The 22746-nt window shown below is 44.5% G+C and overlaps 1 protein-coding gene across 4 annotated transcripts in view; it reads right to left on the bottom strand.

The window, feature by feature from the left end:
- Positions 1-3406: 3406 nt before the first annotated feature.
- The window catches only part of LOC147026191 (flavin-containing monooxygenase 5-like), a 187298-nt gene continuing 167958 nt past the window's right edge, over positions 3407-22746 (bottom strand). For all 4 annotated transcript variants that reach the window (XM_085881350.1, XM_085881348.1, XM_085881351.1 and 1 more), the window contains exons 6-8: positions 8459-8817; positions 8198-8270; positions 3407-3926 (exon numbers count right to left, since the gene is read on the bottom strand). In XM_085881350.1, the coding sequence (XP_085737476.1) occupies positions 3575-3926; positions 8198-8270; positions 8459-8817 (784 nt within the window). In that variant the 3' untranslated portion in view covers positions 3407-3574. The remainder of the gene's footprint in view (positions 3927-8197; positions 8271-8458; positions 8818-22746) is intronic.

Genomic DNA, 22746 nt, shown 5'->3' with positions numbered 1-22746 from the left:
ACCCGATTTTTGAAGGACTACCATTTGAAAAATAAAACCTCAATCAAAAATCGGCTCGAGTAAAATTTACTAAATATCATGATGTGTATAATTCCGAAGTCTCATTTCTCTACATTCAAAACTGAAGGACAAGTATTGAAAATACTGCACACGGTTTTTCGCCGCTGGACAGCAATGTGTGGTTGCTAGGCAACGAAATTCAAACACATTCCCAGACCACATGGCACCTGTTCGCAAAGTTTCATCGAAATCGGTTTGCTCGTTTGTGCTGTGGAGCCTCGTGTTGCAGACACACACACACACACACACACACACACACACACACACACACACACACACACACACACACACACACACACACACACACACACACACACACACACACACACACACACACACACACACACACACACACACACACACACACACACACACACACGATGAAGAGGAGTTATTGAAACAGCAACGGAGAGAAGCTGAGGCTACGGTCTCTCGGTACCTTGTACAATGGATTGCCCGAACAAGCCACCAATACCAAATGCTCCATGGTGCGTTACCTCCCCTACAGCTGGCACGTCGTCTCTCGCTTCATGGCAATTCGTGCAAAGCATCGTCCAGAGAATGCGACGCGACCATCAGTTGTGAATGAGGAGACTTGAGTTGGGAGGATGGAGTCCAGGCGATGAGGACAAGAAGTCCAACTCGTACAGGAGGCAAGGCAGGGAAGAGAGGAGGGGATGAGGAAGTCGAGTGCGTGCGGGAGGCGAAGAAGGGAAGAGAGAAAGAACGAAGGCCCCGTTCCGACCTTTATAGGCCCCGCGGGGCGGGGGGGCACCCCGAAGCGATATCGTCACCAGAATCAGGTGCTCTGATTGGCCCCGGCCCCCCGTGCGGCCCCGCCGCGATGGCCGGAAACCGCTTCATTCCACTTCCGGCAATATGGCCCCAAGCCGTGAAAATGTCTTCCTCCGACCTCACAACATGAGATGGATCGCCCACACCGAGCTTCGCATCGTGAATTACCTTGCAAGAACCCCGGGCCGTGCCCTGATGACCGGTCGAGGGTGGCGTTGGTCCCTCATGCCTGTCCGGGCCCCTCCGATTAGCGCTGATCAATGCCTACTCCGTGATGCATCACGCGGCCCGAGCGATCCGGACTGCACAAAAGCCTCTGTCTGAATGTGGCTTCGCTGACCGGAGAGGCAAGGAAACGTCTGATGTCTGTGGGGAACACCTGCGGCTGCCAGCGACGACCGACGGTAAAGTGTGATGATAAATCCATGCATATTTCACGCAGTACGCGCGGACCCGCCATGGCCCACGTGGTCAGCGCTCGCGTTCGCCTGATCCTGCCATTGCGTGCGTGGGGTTAACTCTGATCTGTGTCAGGCATTGAGGGGAACGATCGAATATAATAATTAGATGGGGGTTTGGAGGGAAAAGAGGAAGCCGATCTAATTAAATCCAGAAATGGGTCGAACAGAACGTGCCGCCTGTATCATGCACAACGTGATGTGATTGTCGTTGATTTTCTTGTGTTGGGCAAAACCACATCCGTGCAGCCTCTTTAACAGATATTCATCTGTCTGCCTTTTCAATGCAACCGGCAATCTCATCCCAGATCATCGGAAGCTCGAGCCGATCGATCGTCTCGCGCTGCCGAGCATACTGTATAACTTGCCGCAAAAGTTGGGTTGAGGGATCGCTTAAGGACAGGTGCTCTGTGCTGTGAATGCTCGTGCGGTGCCGCTGCGTCCTTTCTATTCCCTTCCCCCGCAGCCGTGCCCGTGCTGCACGTATTGGCCTCCCCGAGGACCCAAATTCAGATTTATCTCAGAAATAAGCAGAAAAGAATAGTGGAAATGAAGTTAGTGATGTAAGCAAACCTACCTATGAGATACCCGCAACGCACACCCCGTTGTCCCGCCACACAAAAGGGGAGGGACTATCTCAACGTACATTAATAAGCACCTGTGTGATGATTTTGGATTTCTGTTTCTTGATTAAGCTAAGGCCTTTGATCGTGTTGATCATAAATACCTTTTTGCTGTTTTGAAGGGAATGGGCTTTGGTCAAACTTTCATCTCTTGTGTAAAACTCCGATATACCAATACTCATTGTATGTTGAAAGTTCATAATAGGTTATGTTCTTCCTTTCCGTTTCAACGGGGTATCCGGCAAGGTTGTCCTCTTTCTGGTCTTTTATATTTAGTTGCCCTTGAGCCACTCCTGCTATCAATTAGACAGCAAATACCTCAGGGAATGAGAAGTATAGAAGGAGCAAGATTTGTGCAGACGGCATATGCTGATGTTTGTGTTTTAATTGAAAGTACAAACGATGTCTCTGCTTTACAGCGTTGTCTGAAAAAATTCTCTGCCGCCTCCTCTTGTGCGATAAATAGGAATAAAAGCACTAACAGCATTATGGTGCGGGAGAAGTGACCTCTCTTGTGCATTACCACCATCACTCCCACAGAACTTAGTCTGGAGAACGGATGGAGTTAAATATCTTGGAGTGTACCTTGGTAATCATGAGATGGAGATGAAAAATTGGGACGGAGTATTGGAACAAATTAAGTACAGACTGAAAACATGGGAAGGACTGTTGAAGTCCCTTTCATATAAAGGTCGTACTCTTGTCATCAATAATTTGATTGCAACAAAATGGTGGCAAAGAATCACTGCTCTGCAGCCATCAAATCAACTAATTATGGCTATTCAGCCAATGCTGGTAAATTTCTTTTGGAGTGGATACCTGAAATACTGAACTATTCCCGGAAGGATGGTTCGCCAAGGTGTTATCAACATCTATGGTCGGATTGTGGCCTTTCGATTGCAGTCTCTGCAGAAACTGCTGTTCACTGAACAGCTAACCTGGTCACCATTTGCATTTTTTGTCCTGCAATAAGCTGGTAAACTAAAATTTGATGGATCTCGAGCACATAAATGTTATTTCTCTTTCGAGGTTCTGTCATAGTTTACTGGACATTTGGAAAAAGTTTCATGTCCATCGGCTGCTTGAGGCATATTATTGCAGAATGTTCCTTCAAGAACCCCTTTTTTCAATAATTTTTTCCCTGGTATTCCTCAGTCATGTCATGATTCAAAAATTTATCCAAGGAGGAATCAATAAGGTGTGTGACTTGAGAGACACATCTAGGGTTAAGTGGAAGAGACACGGCTTCACCGCCTAAAAATCTCACCATGTCCAAAGGAAGTGGTGCAGTGAAGCAGCGGCTGCATCCTTTAAAATATAGCACCGTGGGTGGTCTGACGGTGACGTCCCGACTGTCCGAATACAAACTAAACAAGAAAAACTAAACAACAAACTCAAAACAAACAAACATGGTGGGTTAGGTTGTTATTCATCTTTGACGGATGGATGGATGGAAGGACACACCAAATATTGAAGCGACTTCACTGTTTAATTATCTCACTCGTACAGATTCAGTTACTGCATTTGCTTTCAAATTCAGAGCCAAAGTACTGCGAAAAATGTCGTGCAATACCTGCTGTGCAATCGATGATCAAAATCAGAAAACGATGCAATTTTAATTTGTCTACATTACTTTCGTTATAGTGCAACCCACAGGACCAGAGCCAAGGCTACAATTAGTGACAAAATGGAGAACAGTTTGCTTGGTATGCCTGAGTCTTGACAAGGAAGTGTTGTGACTCGTGTGCGAGTTGGAGCCAGCACTCGGTCCCACTGGGTGCGAATGGCTTGAGCTGCTCCTTCCCACTGCCCGGGGCCCTGCAGTCGGTATTGGTATGGAGTGCAAGGCTCAAAGAAGACTGAGAGGGCCAGGGCTGGGTCTCGAAGGAAGAGAGGCAGGAAGCGAGGTTTGACACCTATTAACTCTCCTATTTCATCCATGTATGTGATGTAATCCACTTGAAGAGTGTGGCGTTGACTGTCCACGTACCTGTAAAACAAACAAGAAACAGCAAATACTGCAGACTCTCACCACGATTTCTATGTGGTTTTGTAGGTTGTATTTTATAGACTTACTTGCATTCTAATTGTGGATACTTTATGGAAGTACTCGGTTGAAAAAAGATAATCTGTCAATTGTGGTCTATGTTAGCACATTATCTGCGGACAAACGGACCCAAATTCAATACCCTCTTTGGCTCGGGTAAAAAAAAAAATAAACAAACAAAAAACCCATCCAATTATGACGTGATCGATAATATGGGTCTTTGCTTTTAGAAAACCTAACCATGTATTATGTATCATAATCCAGGGTATGCACCCTCATATTCTACAGTAGTCAAATGGGCGGCTGATTTTGAGCGTGGACGCGAGTTCCTTGATAGTAACCCCATGTCAACACGTTAAGCATATGCGATGATCCCCAAACTTGCCAAGGTTGAGGCATTAATCCTGGAGGAGTGCCACGTGATGGTCACATAAAACTCCACAGAACTTGGAATTTGTGACGGCAGCTTTTTCACAATTGTCCACCATGATTTTGGCATGTCTCAGTAAAATCCGGCATCATGTTGTGAACTTACTGAACTGTTTAACACATTCGGCTCACTTTCACATTACTTTGATAACTGGTGATGAAACGTAGTGCAACGTGTAAGGTGGAGGGAGATCCATCGATAGAATGTGTTAATAATATGTTGGTCTCTGTGCTAAAATAGATTACATTTATGCTTGAAACAGGGATTTGTCAGAGGCAAGTGGTATTGTAATACGTGCAGAGGGGGCAGTGTTTCGAAACCATAGGGAAGTATTGGGAAGGTTGTATTGTGTGGACCTTCTGTACAGTTGAGGTCAGGTGGAGGACTGAATAAGAAAGTGATAGATGCTTCGAATGGAAATGAAATAAGCTATTTGGCCAAGGAATTCAGGCCAGGTCTGAGGATTGTGAGTTGTGGAGCCTTGTCGTGTGGTGGGCAGCCTGAAAGGTGGCGCCACCCACTAGTGTGCAGCTAAGGAGGGGGCCTGCTGCGATAAAGGCGGGTCCTGAGGAAATAAAACTGTGTATGCACATGTGTGTGTGCTGGGGCTTGTCGTTCAAGATGAAAAAAAAATAGGCCCACTGGACCTGTCACTTATCTGGGCCCTGGCCTAATGTGGAAACACAAATTTGGTGGCATTCTGACTGGTGGGTCTGGAGAGAGAAAGATTTTTGAAGTAATTGACACGATTTTCCTAATAATTGACAAAGGCATCCATTTTGATACTTTCGGTCAAGTGATTGGTCAAGTGATTGTTGATCAAGTCAAGTGATTGTTAAAGTGATTGGTCAAGTGATTGTTAAACCTCCACAGTTTAACATCCTACCCTGGCATAATGTCACCCAAATTTGGGAGCATTCTGACTGGTGGGTTTGGAGAAGATTTTTGAACAAATCTGTTGAGTCAGCCATTTTGACCAAATGAGTCACGTGACTGGAACAAACTTTGTAATCCCTGTTACCAGTCAGGAGCGGAATGTTGCTGCCAAATTTCAGCCAAATCGGCTCTGCGGTATGGCCGGAGAAATCGAAATGGGAGATGGATGGACGGTGCACGATAATACCTTATCTGGAATTCCAATTTCATACGAGCTGAAAAAACGTCTTGAGATTGAAGGAGACATCTCTCTACTTCGTCCCTGTTCCAAAGACCATTGAAAGACCGTGGATGCAATCTTGCCTTCATCCTGTGCCAACGCAGCCTGCACGACTATGGGTAGTGGTTGAACCAAGGCCAGCATGCCTCTAATTCCTTGTGTGTTGTTCAAACACTGTACAGAAGGTCCACACTCATTCATTATGTGTGCGAAGTTTCTACATCAAATAACATCGGTACATGCATGTCCGAGAAATGGTTGAGAACGTTTTCAACGTCGGGGGGGGGGGGGGGTTACAATAAAGGGCCGCCAGGCGGCCATCTATGATCTGATCTTGAAAAAAAAATGACGCACATATATAAGCCATCATTCATTCTCCATGTAAATGTGTATCATGTGTCCCCGCTGACGCCAGGTGTTGGAGGGTATTACAAGTCCGCAACATTTGCAGTGCAGTATTCTTGTTCCATGTTTTCCATTTCAGTGAGGTGTTTTTAATTACACTCAATAAGTACGTTTTTGCTTCTTACAAGTAACTGGGTTATTTTTTGTCCCTTTTCAGAGCTGTCAGTGGCCTATATACCGCCCAAATAAAAGGTATATGCATCAGAAGAACGGGTTGCATGATTTGGAAGAAGATCGCCTGAAGGGCAAGTACTCTGCTAGTCTAAAATATTTTGCTGCAGATATCAGGACAAATAATCTGTACTCGGTATTTTGGTGAAGCATAATAACCGAACTCTTTAATAATTGAAATAAAGATATTGTTACGGCCATGGGTACCTTGTGTATTATGAGGGGGTTAATCCCCATTTCTCCTCGGAAGAGCCGGATCTGGGGCCAGTGCTCACAATTGACTTCGACACATGATGGGTTGCTTTAGAACCACGAACGCTAATCAGTTAACCACGAGTTCCAGTGTCCACCGTCTAAGTTTTCCATTTAACTTGAGGTCCCGTGGCTTCCTGAACGTGCCCTCGGCAAAGCACCAATCTTATCTTGATTAGATATTAATTAGGGCGGCCGAGCGTTTAACCGCTGGTGCGTGCCAACTATAACAGGTTAATTAGTTTGGTAATTACCTCCCAGTATATCTATGTTCGGACAATGCTGGATCAATGGGAGGAAAGGACAAGCACGGACAGGTTGAAACGTCAACAAGAAAAAATAAATTTTATTTTGTTGTGTTGATAATAAGTAAATTCAAATTAATCACAATAATGTCAAGTAAATAAAGAATTAATCAGGCATTTATGGAAAAAGAGACAAAGAGCAGATCATTATCAGTATGCCTTACTTAACAATTAAACATGAGACAAGGGTACCCAGCACATCATTCAGGGGGAAGAGAAATACAGTCTGGTGCATCAAATAAAACGTCCTGAAATGTGTGAGCGTGCCTTGGACCACTTCCAGTGCCCTGCCTTGCTGTGCACCTACTCACAAACAGGCTTGAACACCAATCAATGTGACGCCAAGAACAGATCTCCAGCAGAACCAGCATTAACCGTCCAATCATCACCCACAGTCAGGAACCACAACCATCAGACAGCTGTGAGACACTGTAAGGCTATCACCAGCGATCAGAGCTGCAAGGCTGTCACCAACTGCCGCCAGCTCACTAACAGTCTGACTGCAACTGACTGGAGCTGAAAATAGTCGTCGCTCAGCTGTCACCAACTCGCACAAACCCAACTGCCACCAGCTCACCAAAAAATGGTCTTCTCGTCCTTATTATAGGCAGCCCATCTGGGTGAAGCCTCAAGCAGACTTCAGCCAAATCCACCTTGCCTATTGGCACACCGTTGCACGTCACCGACTACTAATCTCGCGATCATTGCAACGGCACTGTAACGGCAACTGGACGAACGGCACAAAGCAGCTATTTGTCGTAATTACAGAGCAAAAATGTGAAGCGCTCATAAAACGTCAACAACAACCATCCACAGAGCTGCCAAATGTCGATGGAAAAAGGTGGACGCTTACGTCCATGGAAGAGGTGGGTGTCACACGTCAATGGAAGATGTGGGTGTCGTACATCGATGGAAAGACGTGGGTGTCGAACGTCGATGGAAAGAGGTGGGTGTCAACGTCGGTGAAAGTGGTGGGTGTAGTAAATGATCCTCAGCCATATTTGACCATCAGAATAACTGCTCAGGAAAAGCCTGCAATGTGCTTAATCAATGTGCTCTAAGTGCAAGGTGTAAATAAATCGTCCACCTCCAAGCAAATGTGTCCTGATGGAAAGGGGGTAGACGAGTCTCCGTTGGGCTCACGGCTATCTCGCATGCATGAATGTGTCGTAAAGAGAAAAAGGCCATCCCATAAGGGAATCTATTCCATACCCTTCTCAACGCATCAAAGGTAGAATCCCACCAGACTTGGGGATGGGTCTATCCTGGACATGCATTGAGGGAAATAACTGTCTGAGGACCTAAATGTTTGTATGCATTAGTCGGAACCAATTCTGAAATCCATAAGAATATTTTGTTTTTTAAGACTTTTTTTAAAATATAATTTGTTTATTTTTTTTTTGTTATTGTAGGACAAGGGTACCAGGCCAACGGTGGTGCCTTTTTACGGTAAAGTATTATTTGAAAGATTTATTTTATCATTATTGCAACTTACCTTTTTTTCAATGCTTCTCTTTTTTCTGTAATGTCTTTCTTCATTCCAGTAGAATCTGGCAATTTTGCCAATCCTGCAAAAATATTGAAAAAACGAACAAACAAACGATAAACTACTTCCAATAGATGTGTGAAACTCATTACAAATAAAGCACTAACATTGACCACCACATGGTGTGCAGGAGGTTGGTACAAATATGATCGTGTAACACCAATTACCATTTTTTTTCAATGAAAGTATATGTAGGTATGCAAGTGGCACCTTTGAAGATACGTGTAGTCCAGCGGCCCTGCATCTCTGAAATGGGAAATAACGCTCCTCGGGGTTGAGCCAGGCCGATGATTGCGAGTGTTGGTCGAGGCAGGGATGGTAAGAACACGTTCTTGTAAAGAGAAACAACGTTTCCACGTACAGTAAGTGTGTGATCTACTTCGAGGAAGGGGAAGTCGAAGGAGTAGCCAGTGGCAAATATGATGAAGTCCAAGTTGTCAACTTTAGTACCATCATCAAATATTGCACCCGTTTCTGAAAATTCTGCAACATTTGGCTTCACGATCACGCTGCCAGTAATGATGCGGTTTGAAAGTTCATCATTGATTGTTGGAATCTGATTTTTAAATCTGTGCAAACACATATCAATAAGGGATTCATGTATCAAACAGGAATGGATACATCATGTCAACATGCTAATTGGCTCGGCGAGCGAGTGGTGAGGACTATTATGGTTGCATACCACAGGTGGATTATTAAAATCTGGCTGAAGACAGTGGTATTCAGGATTTGGATTACAAGCTTCTTGAACCCATGTCGAACATTTTCAGCATAACCATCACATTGTCGCTATAAACCGCACCTGCTCACGAAGACTCAATAATGGAGTTTTAAGTGCTGAAAGAAAGCACCGATGAGATGACGTCTGAAACCACCCTCCTTAAAACACTTCTGGCCACACACTAAAATACTGAAACTCTTGTATTGAACCAGTGCTCAGAATTTCATGTCTATTGACCAAGATAGGAAGGAAGCCTGACTTGGCCATGGTCCTGCCCTCCATCTTGGCTCTGCCCCAACAGAGATGCTATCGACCATCAATCATCCTTGATAACAGCTCGATCGACATCTCCAGAGGTGTTGTGAGACAAGTAAACCTTCTTTCATTTTAATGTGTTGAAAATTTGTGTTTCTGAGTTGATTGAAGGTTGAAGGTCGTTACACAGTGTAAAGTAGCATGTGCAAATGGATGTGTGTTTAAATTGTTGTTTGAGATACTGTAAAAGTGATAGCTGCAACTTCAAAACAAATAAATAAACCAATGTCACCCGCAGGGTGACCCGTATCTTGCCAAAAGGTGACCACGTGTGACTTCTTTAAGGTCACACTGAGGTGAACAGAGCTGCTATCCACCAGGAGCGACTCCTTGAGGAATATCTGCCGACGAGAGATTCCAATGAGAATCGTTCTACAGAGTAACCATGAAAAATATGCGTTTGCCTCATAACGTCACCAAATGACGTCATAATGTCTCAAGCTTGACATATCTAGAAAGCACTCATCGAGGTGTTCAATTTGAGGTACTACACGATATGGTTCCTAAAACTTGAAAATTTGACCTTGGGGTCAAATATGTTTGACCTTAGGCGCTAACCATGAAGGTCAAGGCCAATCGCCACCAAAAATTAATCAGCTGAGCGCCAGCCCATGAACTATATTCCCATGAAGTTTGAAGACGATCCGATCAAAATTACTCAAAAAATAGGGGTTTCATCGACTCCCCTGATTTGCGCCAAAGTGACCTTGACCTTTGACCTTCAAAATTTTGTGCACTGAAAGAGACCTCTATAGGCCTCTGATATGCGAAGTTACAAAAATTTCCAAGGATAACTGTGCTCTGTAGAATTTTTTATACATGATTACAGACAAACAAACAAACAAAAAAAAAAAACATACAAGCTGACTAACATATCTTGCAAAAACTTTGTTTTGGCAAGATAATAACATGCAAAAGATGTTCAGCATTTGGAGTGGTCTCTGGAATGTATTGTTATTGTTTTGGGGAGTCCAATGGAGATCCTCACATAGTTGAAGCAGTTATTTCATCGTATACCGTTTAGTTTAATTATTTAAAGTTTGTGTTGATAGGTCTGCATTGTGATTGTGTAGTAGATATCCCATGTGTGTCATTTTCATCATTCTACAAGCCATCTGTCATATCTCACAGCATCAGAGGGACATTTTCCTCAGACGCCCCTGAAACCGCTTCAAACAGGTTTCATGATTATGAACGCCTGCAAAATTATATTGTGCCAAAACCCAAACCCAAGGTGGCTCCTCCAATGGATGAGGGGGGGGTGAGGCTTAATCAAAGGGGGTTGGATGTTCTATAAAAGGGGAGCAGAAAGCCTCTTTGAGAAAGGGGGGGAAACACTGAGAAGCTCAGAGATTTGGAGTTTGAGAGGGTTTCCGGACTGTGTTGGGCTGTTCACTATCTTTTTATTCATTCACATGCAGAAGGGTCCTTTGTGTCCTTCTCTCTGTCCTTCCTTTCACTTTTCTCGTTCATTCAGACTTTGGAGCAAGTCAATAGCTACGTTCTCTGGTGGCATGAATCCAACCCGAAGAGTTTCTTTTTGTCACTCCCCTTCGTCTATTCATTTCTCACCATTCATCGTCTGCTTCACACTTAGTTCTTCTTTCTTTGTTCTTTCTGGCATTTTCTGTCCCTGTCCTTTTTCTGTCTTCCTTGTGTCTTCGCCTTCTGCTATTGTGCATCTTCACCTTCACGCGCCCACATCCGCTGGCTGCGTAGCTGGATCCTCTGCCTCTTCTACTTCACCCAGGCATCCCGCCAATAGACACATTGAAGACGTGGTGTGAGTGATGTCACCGGCCGACCAGGAAATGCTGGAGCTGCGGCTGTACGAGAAGCAGGAGCGGAGCACAGAGGGTTCCGGTTTCAGTCAGGACATGTGAGTCAGGATCAACAAGTGTGAGGTGTGCAGGGGTCTGATCTATCCCCATCTATCTCTTTCTGCCCTCATCTCATCATACTTGCCAATCACCCATCCTCTCCCTTCCACATCGGATGCATGATGCCAGCATACTGGACAGTGCTAAGTCACGGAAAATGTTCTGAAGATGTGTATGTCATGCAGGGGATAATTTGAGAAAGTACACATGCTGTCATTAATTGTTGTACATGCATGTCGTTTCATTGTTCTCTGTCCTTGTAAGTACTTGCATTTTGATGACTGCCACTAATAGTGCTGCAGAATGGTGGAAGTATTGTGCACTTTTGGTGAAAAGCATGAAACTTTGCACAGTTGTCGTGTTTTACCTCCTGACCAGTATTAGATATGGGGCCAATTGAATTTTTTCCAATATGGCGGTCATTTTCAAAAGGGCCGCCGCCATGGGCGAAATTACCGATACAACCATATAAAGGAATATATTTCCTATGATTGGTTGGAAATTTGACCAGAAATGTGAAATGTCACTAACTTTTACCTTAAGTTTCACATCTTCTTCATTTCTTAACCAAGATGGCTTTCAAATTAAAAATTGCTGCTACATGATAAAATGGTGACAAACATGAAACTGTAAGTGGTAATTGTACCATGCATCACAGTTAACGTTCTTCCAGTTAATCTGTGTATATCGCACGCATTCATTCATTCATTCATCCTTCATTTTCTTCTTTCAGATCAGTATCTCCATATCACAGTGCATGCTGTTGTTAGTTGTAGAAGCTGTGGTGGTGGTGTAGTAATCAAAATACCAACAATGGCTGAATCCTTCAAGATTTTAGACCCCAGACAACGTCCAGAAACTCCTTCAACATCTAAATCATCATCGCCAATAGATTGGACAAAACTCAATTTGTGTCAAGAGACATCAAAAGAACCACTGTGATGCCTAGCTGATTCAAAGAGAACTGATATTGACATTGGTACACTTTATGATAATCTTGCAGGTAATTTGATAAGATTCAAAGAGCTTCAGTCTTCCAGATAAGATAAACTTATCAAGGTTAGACAATGGAACAGGAGTTGCTTCAACTCTAAAGTCTAATGCAGCTAAATGACACAAAAAATGCAAGGATAAGTACAACAATACCAAACTTCAATGGGTAGAAAACAGGAAAAGAGATAAGTGCGAAACCAACAGTGACTAGCCAAAAAAGAAAGTCACTCGCTACAGCAGTAGTGGTACAGCCAGAACATAGCAAGACACTTGCTTCTTTTGAGGTGAAAAATCAGATAAACTCCATAAGGCATCGACGAAGAAACCAGACAGAAATGTTCGGCGATGTGCAGAAATTGTGCGAGACCATATGTTAGTTGCCAAATTGAGCGCTGGAGATATGATGTCCCAATATGCAATGTACCACAGCAATTGCTTAAAAACACTCTTCAAGAAAGCAGAGTCGGTGAATTGCTCTGAGAGTGGAGAAAGTTCTTCTGATAAACAACTGCACAGCATTGTCCTGGCGGAGATGCTTTCGTATATTGAAGACTCGTGCAGAAAGCATGGAGAATGATGTTGCACCGGTGTTCAAACTAGCAGATTTAAATCAGATTTACACTTCAAGACTAAATGACCTGGGAGCAGACACATCTACTCGAGAACACTCGACCAGACTGAAAGAACGAATATTAGCCAACATACCAGACTTACAAGCCCACAAACAAGGCAGGAACGTTCTTCTTGCTTTTCAGGATGACATCGGACTGGCACTAAAGAGGGCATTTGAAAGTGACTTTGACGAGGAGGCCATCGTGTTGGCAAAGGCAGCTGAAATCGTTCGTAAGGAGATTCTGAAGCTTGAAAAGTCTGTATTTATGGGGAAATTCTCCAAGGAGTGTCAGCACCAATCAGTTTCTAAGTCTCTGACGACCCTCGTTGGGATGATAATGGGTGGATCAAACACAGTGCAGCAATCAAGCAATGCCACTGATACCCAGGTGATACTAACTGTCTTGCAGCTTATACGCCAAAATGTCGTAATTCGACGTCGTGAAGGATCCACCTCTCACTACCACAGTGTGGATCATGAGACATCCCTGGCTATTTACATCGGACTCCTCATCCATGCCAGGACAAGAAAGCGTGAGTTGATTGACAATGTATGACATTGGGCTCTCCGTATCATATGACAGAGTACTTGCCATTTCAAAGGATTTGGGTAATGAAGTTCGTGCAAGATATGAAGCAGAACATGTTGTTTGTCCTGAAAACTTACGCCATGGTCTATTCACCACAAGTGCAGTTGATAACATAGACCACAATCCTACTTCCACGACTGCTCAAGGGGCATATCATGGCACAGGAATATCCCTCTTTCAGCACCCGAACAATGATGTCCATGGAGTAGAGAGAGACACAGAGATCCTCCGGCAAAGTGAGTCTAAAGAGAAGTCCTTACAGAATTGCTAGAGGAATACACCAGCATACCACCGGCTTCCCTACATACAAAAAAAACCAGCAGTACTAGAAGTTTCGGTTCTCCCGCCTGCTTCATATGAAAGAATGTATACAGCACTGCAGGACAATGCCAGGTGAGTTCAATATGTTCTAGTCGTAGGACCTCGCTTATTGTGCATCTGCCAACACATATTTATTTATATTTCGAATACTAGTAGATTATTGTGAATGTGAACACTGAACTGTCGCACTGCTTGTGCCTATATGCTTATTTCTTGTTGCTTTATAGGTGGCGCAGTCATGTGAAAGACATAGTTGAGTCTCATGATAACACTGCACAAGATATGGAGGTAGATCTCCTCAACAGCTTAAGCAAGGTGGCCATCTTGGATTTCTGCGCCATTTTTAAAATTGTTGCATTGTTGAAATATGTAAACATCAGTATAGAAACTAATTATGCAATATCACGGTTAAAGAGCATGAAAAATATGAAATTGGTACATTTGAATATTATAAACAAGTCAGAAAGCAGTTTTTTACTCAGTGGCGGCCATCTTGGAAAGAAACTGAAATGGCCCCATATCTAAAAATGTTCAGCACATTAAAAGCTACATCTGTGCCAATTTTCGTGCTTTTCACCCAAAATGCACAATTGTTCTGTTATGTGGCACCATTCTGCAGCACTATAAAAGCCATTTCCTCAAGAAATAGTGTCCTGACTTATTCTGTCTGTTTTGATGGCGGTGTAAGACTGCCGAGGTGTTTGGCCAGCAGTGATCGGTTATCTGACATTGGTTCCGCTCGGCCGACTGACTAAAGTCTGTTGCATAATCGCCGGCAGAGTACCTGCTCACACTCGGGCTTTTGTGCATGGTAAAACAACTGGGCGTGGGATCCTGCAGGAAGTTTAGGGGTGACTTGTGATCGTGGTCCCTAAAAAAAGTACGCCGTCCTCTCGGAGTAATTAGTCCTTGTCAGTCACCATATTATAAAATAAGGCAACTCATTTTATTCCATCTTTATTCAGTGGAAGTTGTTCGAGCCGACCTTTCAGGATTTCACTTGACAGCGAAAGAAACTTGATATTATTCAAAATTGATGTTAAGACCAATGTTTAACCATCCTTTTCAAATTTACCATGACAGTATGTCTTTGGCTGGGATATTCAGATTGATTTCAATTTCTAGTATTTGTCTTGCTTTATAATTTTCCACCAAATTTAATGTTTTCTACAATAGAAATTATAAAAAAAAAACCTGATCCTATGTTTTAGGACATTTATAGTCCGGGAGCCAACCGATCAAAATTAAAAAAAAAATTGCCCGGTCTGCTATAAAATTTTTGTGTTGATTTTCATAAAGAGACACCCTTTGAGTATATGAAAACCAATGTTGGCAATGGTGAAACTCTTGCGCAACAACACAGTCAACACTTTTGCGAGCCCCCTCTGATAACAAAATGTTGGCAAAAGCGAAGATGTAGGATGGGGGTAGGGGTAATTCATATTGTCCTAAAATCATAACCACTAAACCTATATACACAAATGACCCCTCATATTAAAGAGGAGTTCATTTACAATATCACAATTGGTGTAGATTTAACCTACCTTCAATTGACAAGGTTATATGTCAAACAACAAAAGATTTATGTAACTCAGAAATGCTTGACTATCAATGGGGTCAGGAACAAGAACATACTTTTACATGCCATGGTTTTAAGGAAGATAAAATTAGAAATGGATTAACACAATATTGTGACATGAAACATCCTCTTCAGAGGAAGAGTCACTCTCTGAAACAACTCCACCACATGAACCTCTCTGACCAAGGCATATGCATGTCACTCAGCAAGGCACAGCAGCCTTTTTGCATGAACATCGTTTCAGACATTTGGATAATTTGCACATGCAAGACACCGTTTTGTCTATGTTTGGCTTGGCTGGCTTAGACATGAGAATTGGGACCAGTTTTCCATTGATAAGGGTTCTGCCAAATGTTGTGGCTGGGGGAAGTGCTCGGTCACTGAGATGTGCACGTCTATACAGAAGCAATTGATACAATGCTCTTAAAACAAGGAAGTAAAACGCATCTTCTGTTGCTGGCAGTGACCTAAGGTCTAATTTTGAAGAGACAAACATATGCTGCCTGAGGGTATCCAAACAGCTGAACCCTTTTTGGCCATGCAGAGCAGTCCAGTATACTCTGGCCTCATCAATGACACATTCTGTTGCTGCCATTTCACTATCTCTTCCAAAATCAACAAGGTGGGGAAGGTTTCCTATCAGTCCCAGAGAAACCTGTGCCGCTCTTCTTTTCACAGGAACACAGGCATCATCCCAACTGACTGGAAGAGGGGCCTTGTTGTCCCTCTCTGGAAAGGGAAGGGTGATCGCCAAGACTGCAAAAACTACCGAGGGGTGACGCTGCTCTCAGTGCCGGGCAAGGTCTTTGCTCGGATAATTCTTGATAGGGTTTGCCACCATCTGCTTGAGCACCAGCGTCCAGAGCAGTCAGGCTTTACACCAAAGAGGTCAACGATTGACCGTATCCTTGCACTTCGTGTCCTCACCGAACACAGACGAGAGTTTCGGCAGGGGCTGCTTGCAGCCTATGTTGATCTCTGTAAAGCGTTCGATTCAGTGAATCGGGATGTCCTCTGGAGGATTCTTGGTCTTCGTGGGGTGCCACCGAAACTGATCGATCTGATGTCTGAACTCTACTCTGGTACTGAGAGTGCTGTGAAGTGTGGTGGTACCATCTCTGACTTATTTCCAGTTGTTACTGGAGTTCGTCAGGGATGTGTACTTGCCCCCACACTTTTCAGCACTTGTATGGACTGGATTCTAGGGAGGATGTCGGAGAGATCAAGTTGCGGTGCATCGTTTGGCAATGTCAAGATCTCAGACCTTGATTTTGCAGATGATGCAGTCATCTTTGCGGAGACTTTAGACATCCTCTTGGGGGCCCTCGAGGTGCTGAATGAGGAGTCGGAGCCGTTGGGATTACGAATTTCTTGGGTCAAAACTAAGATCCAGGCTTTCGGTGACATCTTGGATGCTGCTGTCCTGTCTGTGTCTGTTTGTGGTGAGGATGTTGAGGTCGTGGAGAGATTCACTTACCTTGGCAGTGATATTCATGTCTCCGCAGGTTGTGAGCCGGAGGTCAATAGACGTCTGGGTCGGGCCTGGGGAGTCATGGATTCACTGGATCATGGGGTGTGGCGCTGCCGGTACCTGTGCGGGAGGACGAAAGTCTGAGTCTTCAGGTCCTTGGTACTTCCAGTCTTGCTCTATGGGTGCGAGACTTGGACTTTGACCAAGGATCTGAGACGGAGACTTAATTCCTTTGGTACCAGGTCTCTTCGGAGAATCCTTGGCTATCGCTGGTCGGATTTTGTGTCCAACGAGCGGTTGCTGAGAGAGACTCGGATGAGATTTGTTACCTGCATAGTCCGTGAGCGTCAGCTGCGGCTGTATGGACATGTGGCTCGTTTTCCTGACGCTGATCCTGCTCACCAGATTCTCTCAGCGAGGGAGTCTCATGAGTGGGAGGCCAGTGGGCCGACCACGTGCCTCATGGTTGCAGCAGGTTGACCATCATCTCAAGGAGATGTGGATGGGCCTGGCATCTGCCTGGGGGATGGCCAGACGGAGGCCCCTGGAGTACCGGCGGAAAGTGGACGCAGCGACGCGCTGTTCTGGCACATGCTCCCATACCTGACCTGACCTCTTCTTTTCCCCTTCTGAATGGGTAGCTCACTGTGTCACATCCACACAACACATATGTGCACAGAAGTGTAGCTGCGACATCAAGAGGATTTTCTGGTACTTCTTGCTCAACACTTCTACCAGCTCATGAATAGGTAGGTATTGATTCTGCCGTTGTATCCAGAGTTCTTGCAATGTGTTCAAGCAGCAGAAGTGATATATACACAGCATAATTATGTCTGTATCTGTTGCATGCACAACAGCTCGATGGTGATCAAGATATTCCACACAATACGCAAGATGAGCAATAATCCTTGTGTCTGCCTCTTCATGTTCTTCACAAGGTAAGTCCAGAACTGAACTTGATGCTGATGTGATGGAAAGAGTGTGACCTTTGTTTTCCATCATACTACCAAGAATGATGGTCACTCCATCTGGAATAGCTTCAGGACTCTCACAAAGGGAAGTGCCAATGAAGTTCTGAAGATTTCCTTTATTTCTTGGATTCTTCATGAATAAATTCCAGTCCGGAATTTCTAGACTCTTGGATGGTGAGAATTGTCTTGCCTGGTCTGTCTGGTTTCTCCTCTGCTGCTCATCACCCTTCAAAGTATGGCTATCATCAAAATCATACTGATCACCAATGATGTTGACACAGTTGCACATTTCAGGTTTCAACTGCAGGATACACCTGCTTGCGAAGATACAGCTGGGGAAGTTCACCAAATGTTTTCGCACCCATTTTTTGGTATTTATTTACAAATGCCATTGTGTCTACCAGATAAACTGTGTATAGGTCACTCTGTGGTAATGATGGCAGCTGTAAAACAACATCCTGCTCAGCTTCAGCAATTAGCACTGCCACGAAATCAGACTCGTTGCCTTTGCGCATTACAACCCCCTGTGCTAAGCGTGGATCAACCTCAAACAGTGATGATGGATAGTCTGTCCACTCATGGGAAAATGCAATCTGTCTTGTGACTGGGTCGGCATCTCGATAGAAACACAGCACACGTGTAGCTGCAGTCTCATCTTGATAGATCCTGATTAAACTCTGTTTCCTTGATGGTTTTGATTTCTTCTGTGAGGAGAAAGTTACCAGCTTCAGTGGTTCAATCTTAATAGAGACCACCTCTTCTGCTTTCATAATGGCTTCCATGCCCTTAGCTTGAGCATGGACCAAGTCTTTTGAAGCAGCCTTCTCACTAGTTGCTCTATTGAGCAGAACCACTTGGTTGTTACACTGGAATGGGTTTATCATCTGCTGGCATATCACTTTCTTGATCTCCTCAACATGCATATGTTCTTCTGTTGCCTGCTTCTGTGTTTCTCCATGATGAGTAGATTCCTGTTGGCCTAGATTAGCCATAGACTTTATGTTCTCTGATACAGCTGTGAGAAATGGTGCTGTTTTCACATATTTATCTCGAGCAGCTGGTGCCTGAGATATGCGTTTGAACAGAGATGTCTTCCCTTCATTGTTGTATGTCTGCTCCAGGGCCATGTCACTCCAAACACCATTGAATTTTCCTTTGGAAGAGTGAACTGTGAAGTACCCAACCTGGATCCAGCAAACCTTAACCGAACTGTGTTCAATAGAGTAAGAGGATTTTGGGGGTAGGGGTAACTTTGGTTGACAAAAATGTTAATTTTCTCTTTAAAAATTGATAGAACTCAATCAAATTTGCTGTTTTAATTAGCCATGGATACCATGTTCATATCACATTAAGAGAAATTAGTATTCTAATGCAGCATCTGCCTATGATAAGAAAAGTTCTAAAGGCCATCTTCAAAAAACGTTATTTTTAAGGCATTTTTCACAAAATTATGTACTTTTACGAGGTTTACTTTCACAAAGGCAATTTTTTTTGTCATTTTACAATGCACTGATTGAATTCTTACATTTAGTTCACATTTATTTTTCATGAATGTGATTTTTTAATTTTTTTAGAAATTTTATTGACAATTGCTGTTTTATCAAATTTTTCAAATCTTCCTCAAACAAAAACGGCCGCCAAAATTTTTCGCAAGAGCTTATGAATTGCCAACATTGGTTTTCATGAACTGCAAACATATATCTAAACATCCTGGGGGTGTAAAATTTTATAGCAGAGGCTGTAAGGTCCAACCCTAAAACAGCCTCGTACACAGGTTGGCTCCCGGACTATTACTATTTCATCACAATTCGTTAGATCTCTTGTCAGGTCAGGTTAGATATGTGACCTGCTACAGGCACCATGTAAACCTGTACTAACATGTTCCATGGTTGGGTTGTCGGCGACTAAACCGTCTCCCCCACCAGGTTTTCTGGTGAGGAGAGTGCTTGGATATGGACACTCAGCAGGATTAAAAACAAAACCTGTCAAAGGGCGGAGGAGCTCCTTGTGAGCCAACGGCCATCCATATCTAGTGCCCAACTGTGTCTGCGGACGTCCTCCTGCAGTTGGGTTACTTTTTAGGTCATCTCTATCATCTCAGTAGAGATGACCTAGTAACCCCAGTCTCAAAGGCTGTCCGTCTGTCCGTCCGTCCGTCCGTCCACAATCAAACCGAGTGGAGACAAATAACCAATTGTGGAATGGATAGAGGTCGATGAGACATGCACAACGATCTAACTTTCAAGGTCGTCCAAGGTCGAGGTGAACATCACGAGGCTGTCAAAGTTGCGAAAATCGTCGATTTCAAATCGTATCTCCTCCCTCATTTATCAAGAGAGATCAAATGTTATGAGTGATTCAGATACTATGGACTATTATCTAGAACAACACGAACCATTTTTTTGAAATTTGCTCTCGTTCCGATTTTATAGCCCTTCAAACTTCGTTCTGATTCCCCGTATGTGCCGTTCATAAAGTACATACAAAAATAAAAGTATTAACTTAAGAACCGGAACTCTCCGAGACAAATATTACCTTTGAAGCTTTTGTCAGATTTAATGAAAACAATGGAACACAAGTTTATATGCGCACTTACTTTCATTTATGACAATAACATTGTCTTGTATGTCAATTTGTACTTTTATTTTCAAAAATGACGTGCTGTGATATTAAAAGAAAAAGGTAAATTACACCGTTAGGGACTGCATCGTCATGACTTACAAACATCGGTTCATAAGGAACTGCTGGCTTTGCAAGCGATTAGCGATGTATGAGGGGGGTGGGTGGGTGGTCACTTGGCTGCATACAGAGGGTGGTGGGTGGTTTTGAAACCCGGAAGTAGAGCGTACATACTTTATGAACTGCCCGTATTCCAGTCTGGCAAGGAGTTACTTTCAACCTCTGGCAGAGATGACCGGCACTCCCTCTTGGGGGTATTTTTTATTAGGAGGTTGGTGGCAGGATTTGCACTCCGGCCACCGTAAAACCCTTCATTCCGCAAAACACAAAAACGCAAAAAAATCTGAAAACCCACTCTGTGGGAGTACCTCCTGTGCAGCTTCCCTTCGCAGGGCAGCTCACCGGATGACGGGATTGGGGCAAAGCCTCCGGGACCCCCAATCTTTGATGATAGGAGGGAAACCATGGGGTAACATCGGAGTGTGTCGATGTCGATGAGAGTGTGTCGGAGTGGTGCTGAAGTGTCGTCCACCAGACGGCGGTCTCCTTGGGTTAACCTGAGGTGGTCCCTTCGGGTGGATGCCTGGAATGTCCTATCCCTAAGAGAGAATGATCACCTGTCTCTGTTATCATCTGAGCTCAAGCGTTTGGACATCGGTATTGCAGCTCTCTCTGAGGTTCGGAGACCGGATTGCGGCGAGATAATGGTGGGTGGTTACACCTACTATTGGTCTGGTCGCTATGATGGTTACCATACTCAAGGAGTTGCTATAGCTGTGTCCAATAAGCTGACCCCAATGATAATTGAGGTAACACCAGTCAACAAGCGTATTATGAGATTAAGGATTCGTCACTCCTTAGGTGTCATTTCCCTGGTCTCTGTCTATGCTCCGACTGAGGCGAGTGACCTCACCGTGAAGGACACATTCTACGCCACGCTCGAGTCAGTGGTTGATCAGTTCCCCAGACGAGATACACTTCTAGTCTTGGGGGATTTCAATGCATTGACTGGAACTGATAGGGATGGTTATGAGACGTGTTGTTCCCCATGGGTCTGGAACTATGAACCAGAATAGCACTAAGTTCCTTCATTTTGCAAGAAGTCATGGACTTAGGGTGGTTGGTTCATGGTTTCAGCGCCCACAAGCTCATCGCTGGATACCATTGACCAGAGTCACAGGGCCAGGCTGAATGGCAGAGCTGAGCTGTTCAGGGAGCTGAGGTGTAAAACTGTACGTGCACTAAGGGTGGACAAGGAGGCCTATGTGCGAGGAATCTGTGAGGGGGTAGAGCATCACCTGTGGACAGGTGATTCTCGTCCCGCTTACAGGGGAATTCGCGCATTGCGTTCATCCAAGCCCATCCCTCGGAGCACTGCAGTTAGAGCAGAGAGTGGTAGGCTCTTGACAGAGGAGTCTGAAGTGAAGGCCCGCTGGGCCGGTTACTTTGAGCGGTTGTACCAGGCTGATCCCCCAGCTGTCGAGTTGGATGTCAAGGGTGTTACAATCCCTGTTGCTGACCCTCGAATCAACTGTGGTCCACCTTCGCTTGTGGAAACACGGGCTGTGGTGAACTGGTTGAAACGGGGTAAAGCTCCAGGGATCTGTGGCATCCATGCTGAACTTCTCAAGGCTGGTGGAATTGCTGTACTCGTGTCCTTGAATGCAGTTTTGTGTTCTGCCTGGAATACAGCCATCATCCCAACTTATTGGAAGAGGGGCCTTGTTTTCCCTCTCTGGAAAGGGAAGGGTGATTACCAAGACTGCAACAACTACCGAGGGGTGACGCTGCTCTGTGCTGGGCAAGGTCTTTGCTCGGATAATTCTTGATTGGGTTCGCCACCATCTGCTTGAGCACCAGTGTCCAGAGCAGTCAGGCTTTACACCAAAGGGGTCAACGATTGACCGTATCCTTGCTCTTCGGGTCCTCACCGAACACAGACGAGAGTTTCGGCAGGGGCTGCTTGCAGCCTATGTTGATCTCTGCAAAGCGTTCAATTCAGTGAATGGGGATGCCCTCTGGAGGATTCTTGGTCTTCGTGGGGTGCCACCAAAACTGATCGATCTGATGTCTGAACTCTACTTTGGCACTGAGAATGCTGTGAAGTGTGGTGGTACCAACTGTGACTTATTTCCAGTTGTTACTAGATTCGTCAGGGGTGTGTACTGGCCCCCACACTTTTCAGCACTTGTATGGACTGGATTTTAGGGAGGATGTCGGAAAGATCAAGCTGCGGTGCGTCGTTTGGGAATGTCAAGATCTCGGACGTTGATTTCGCAGATGATGCAGTCATCTTTGCGGAGACTTTAGATATCCTTTTGAGGGCCCTCGAGGTGGTGAATGAGGAGTCTGAGCTGCTGGCATTA

This window comes from Eptatretus burgeri, chromosome 5, assembly GCF_056783735.1.
Source record: "Eptatretus burgeri isolate ZD-2024b chromosome 5, Ebu_testis_v1, whole genome shotgun sequence".
In the NCBI taxonomy this organism is placed as follows: domain Eukaryota; kingdom Metazoa; phylum Chordata; class Myxini; order Myxiniformes; family Myxinidae; genus Eptatretus; species Eptatretus burgeri.
This window is presented reverse-complemented; position numbering and strand designations above follow the sequence as displayed.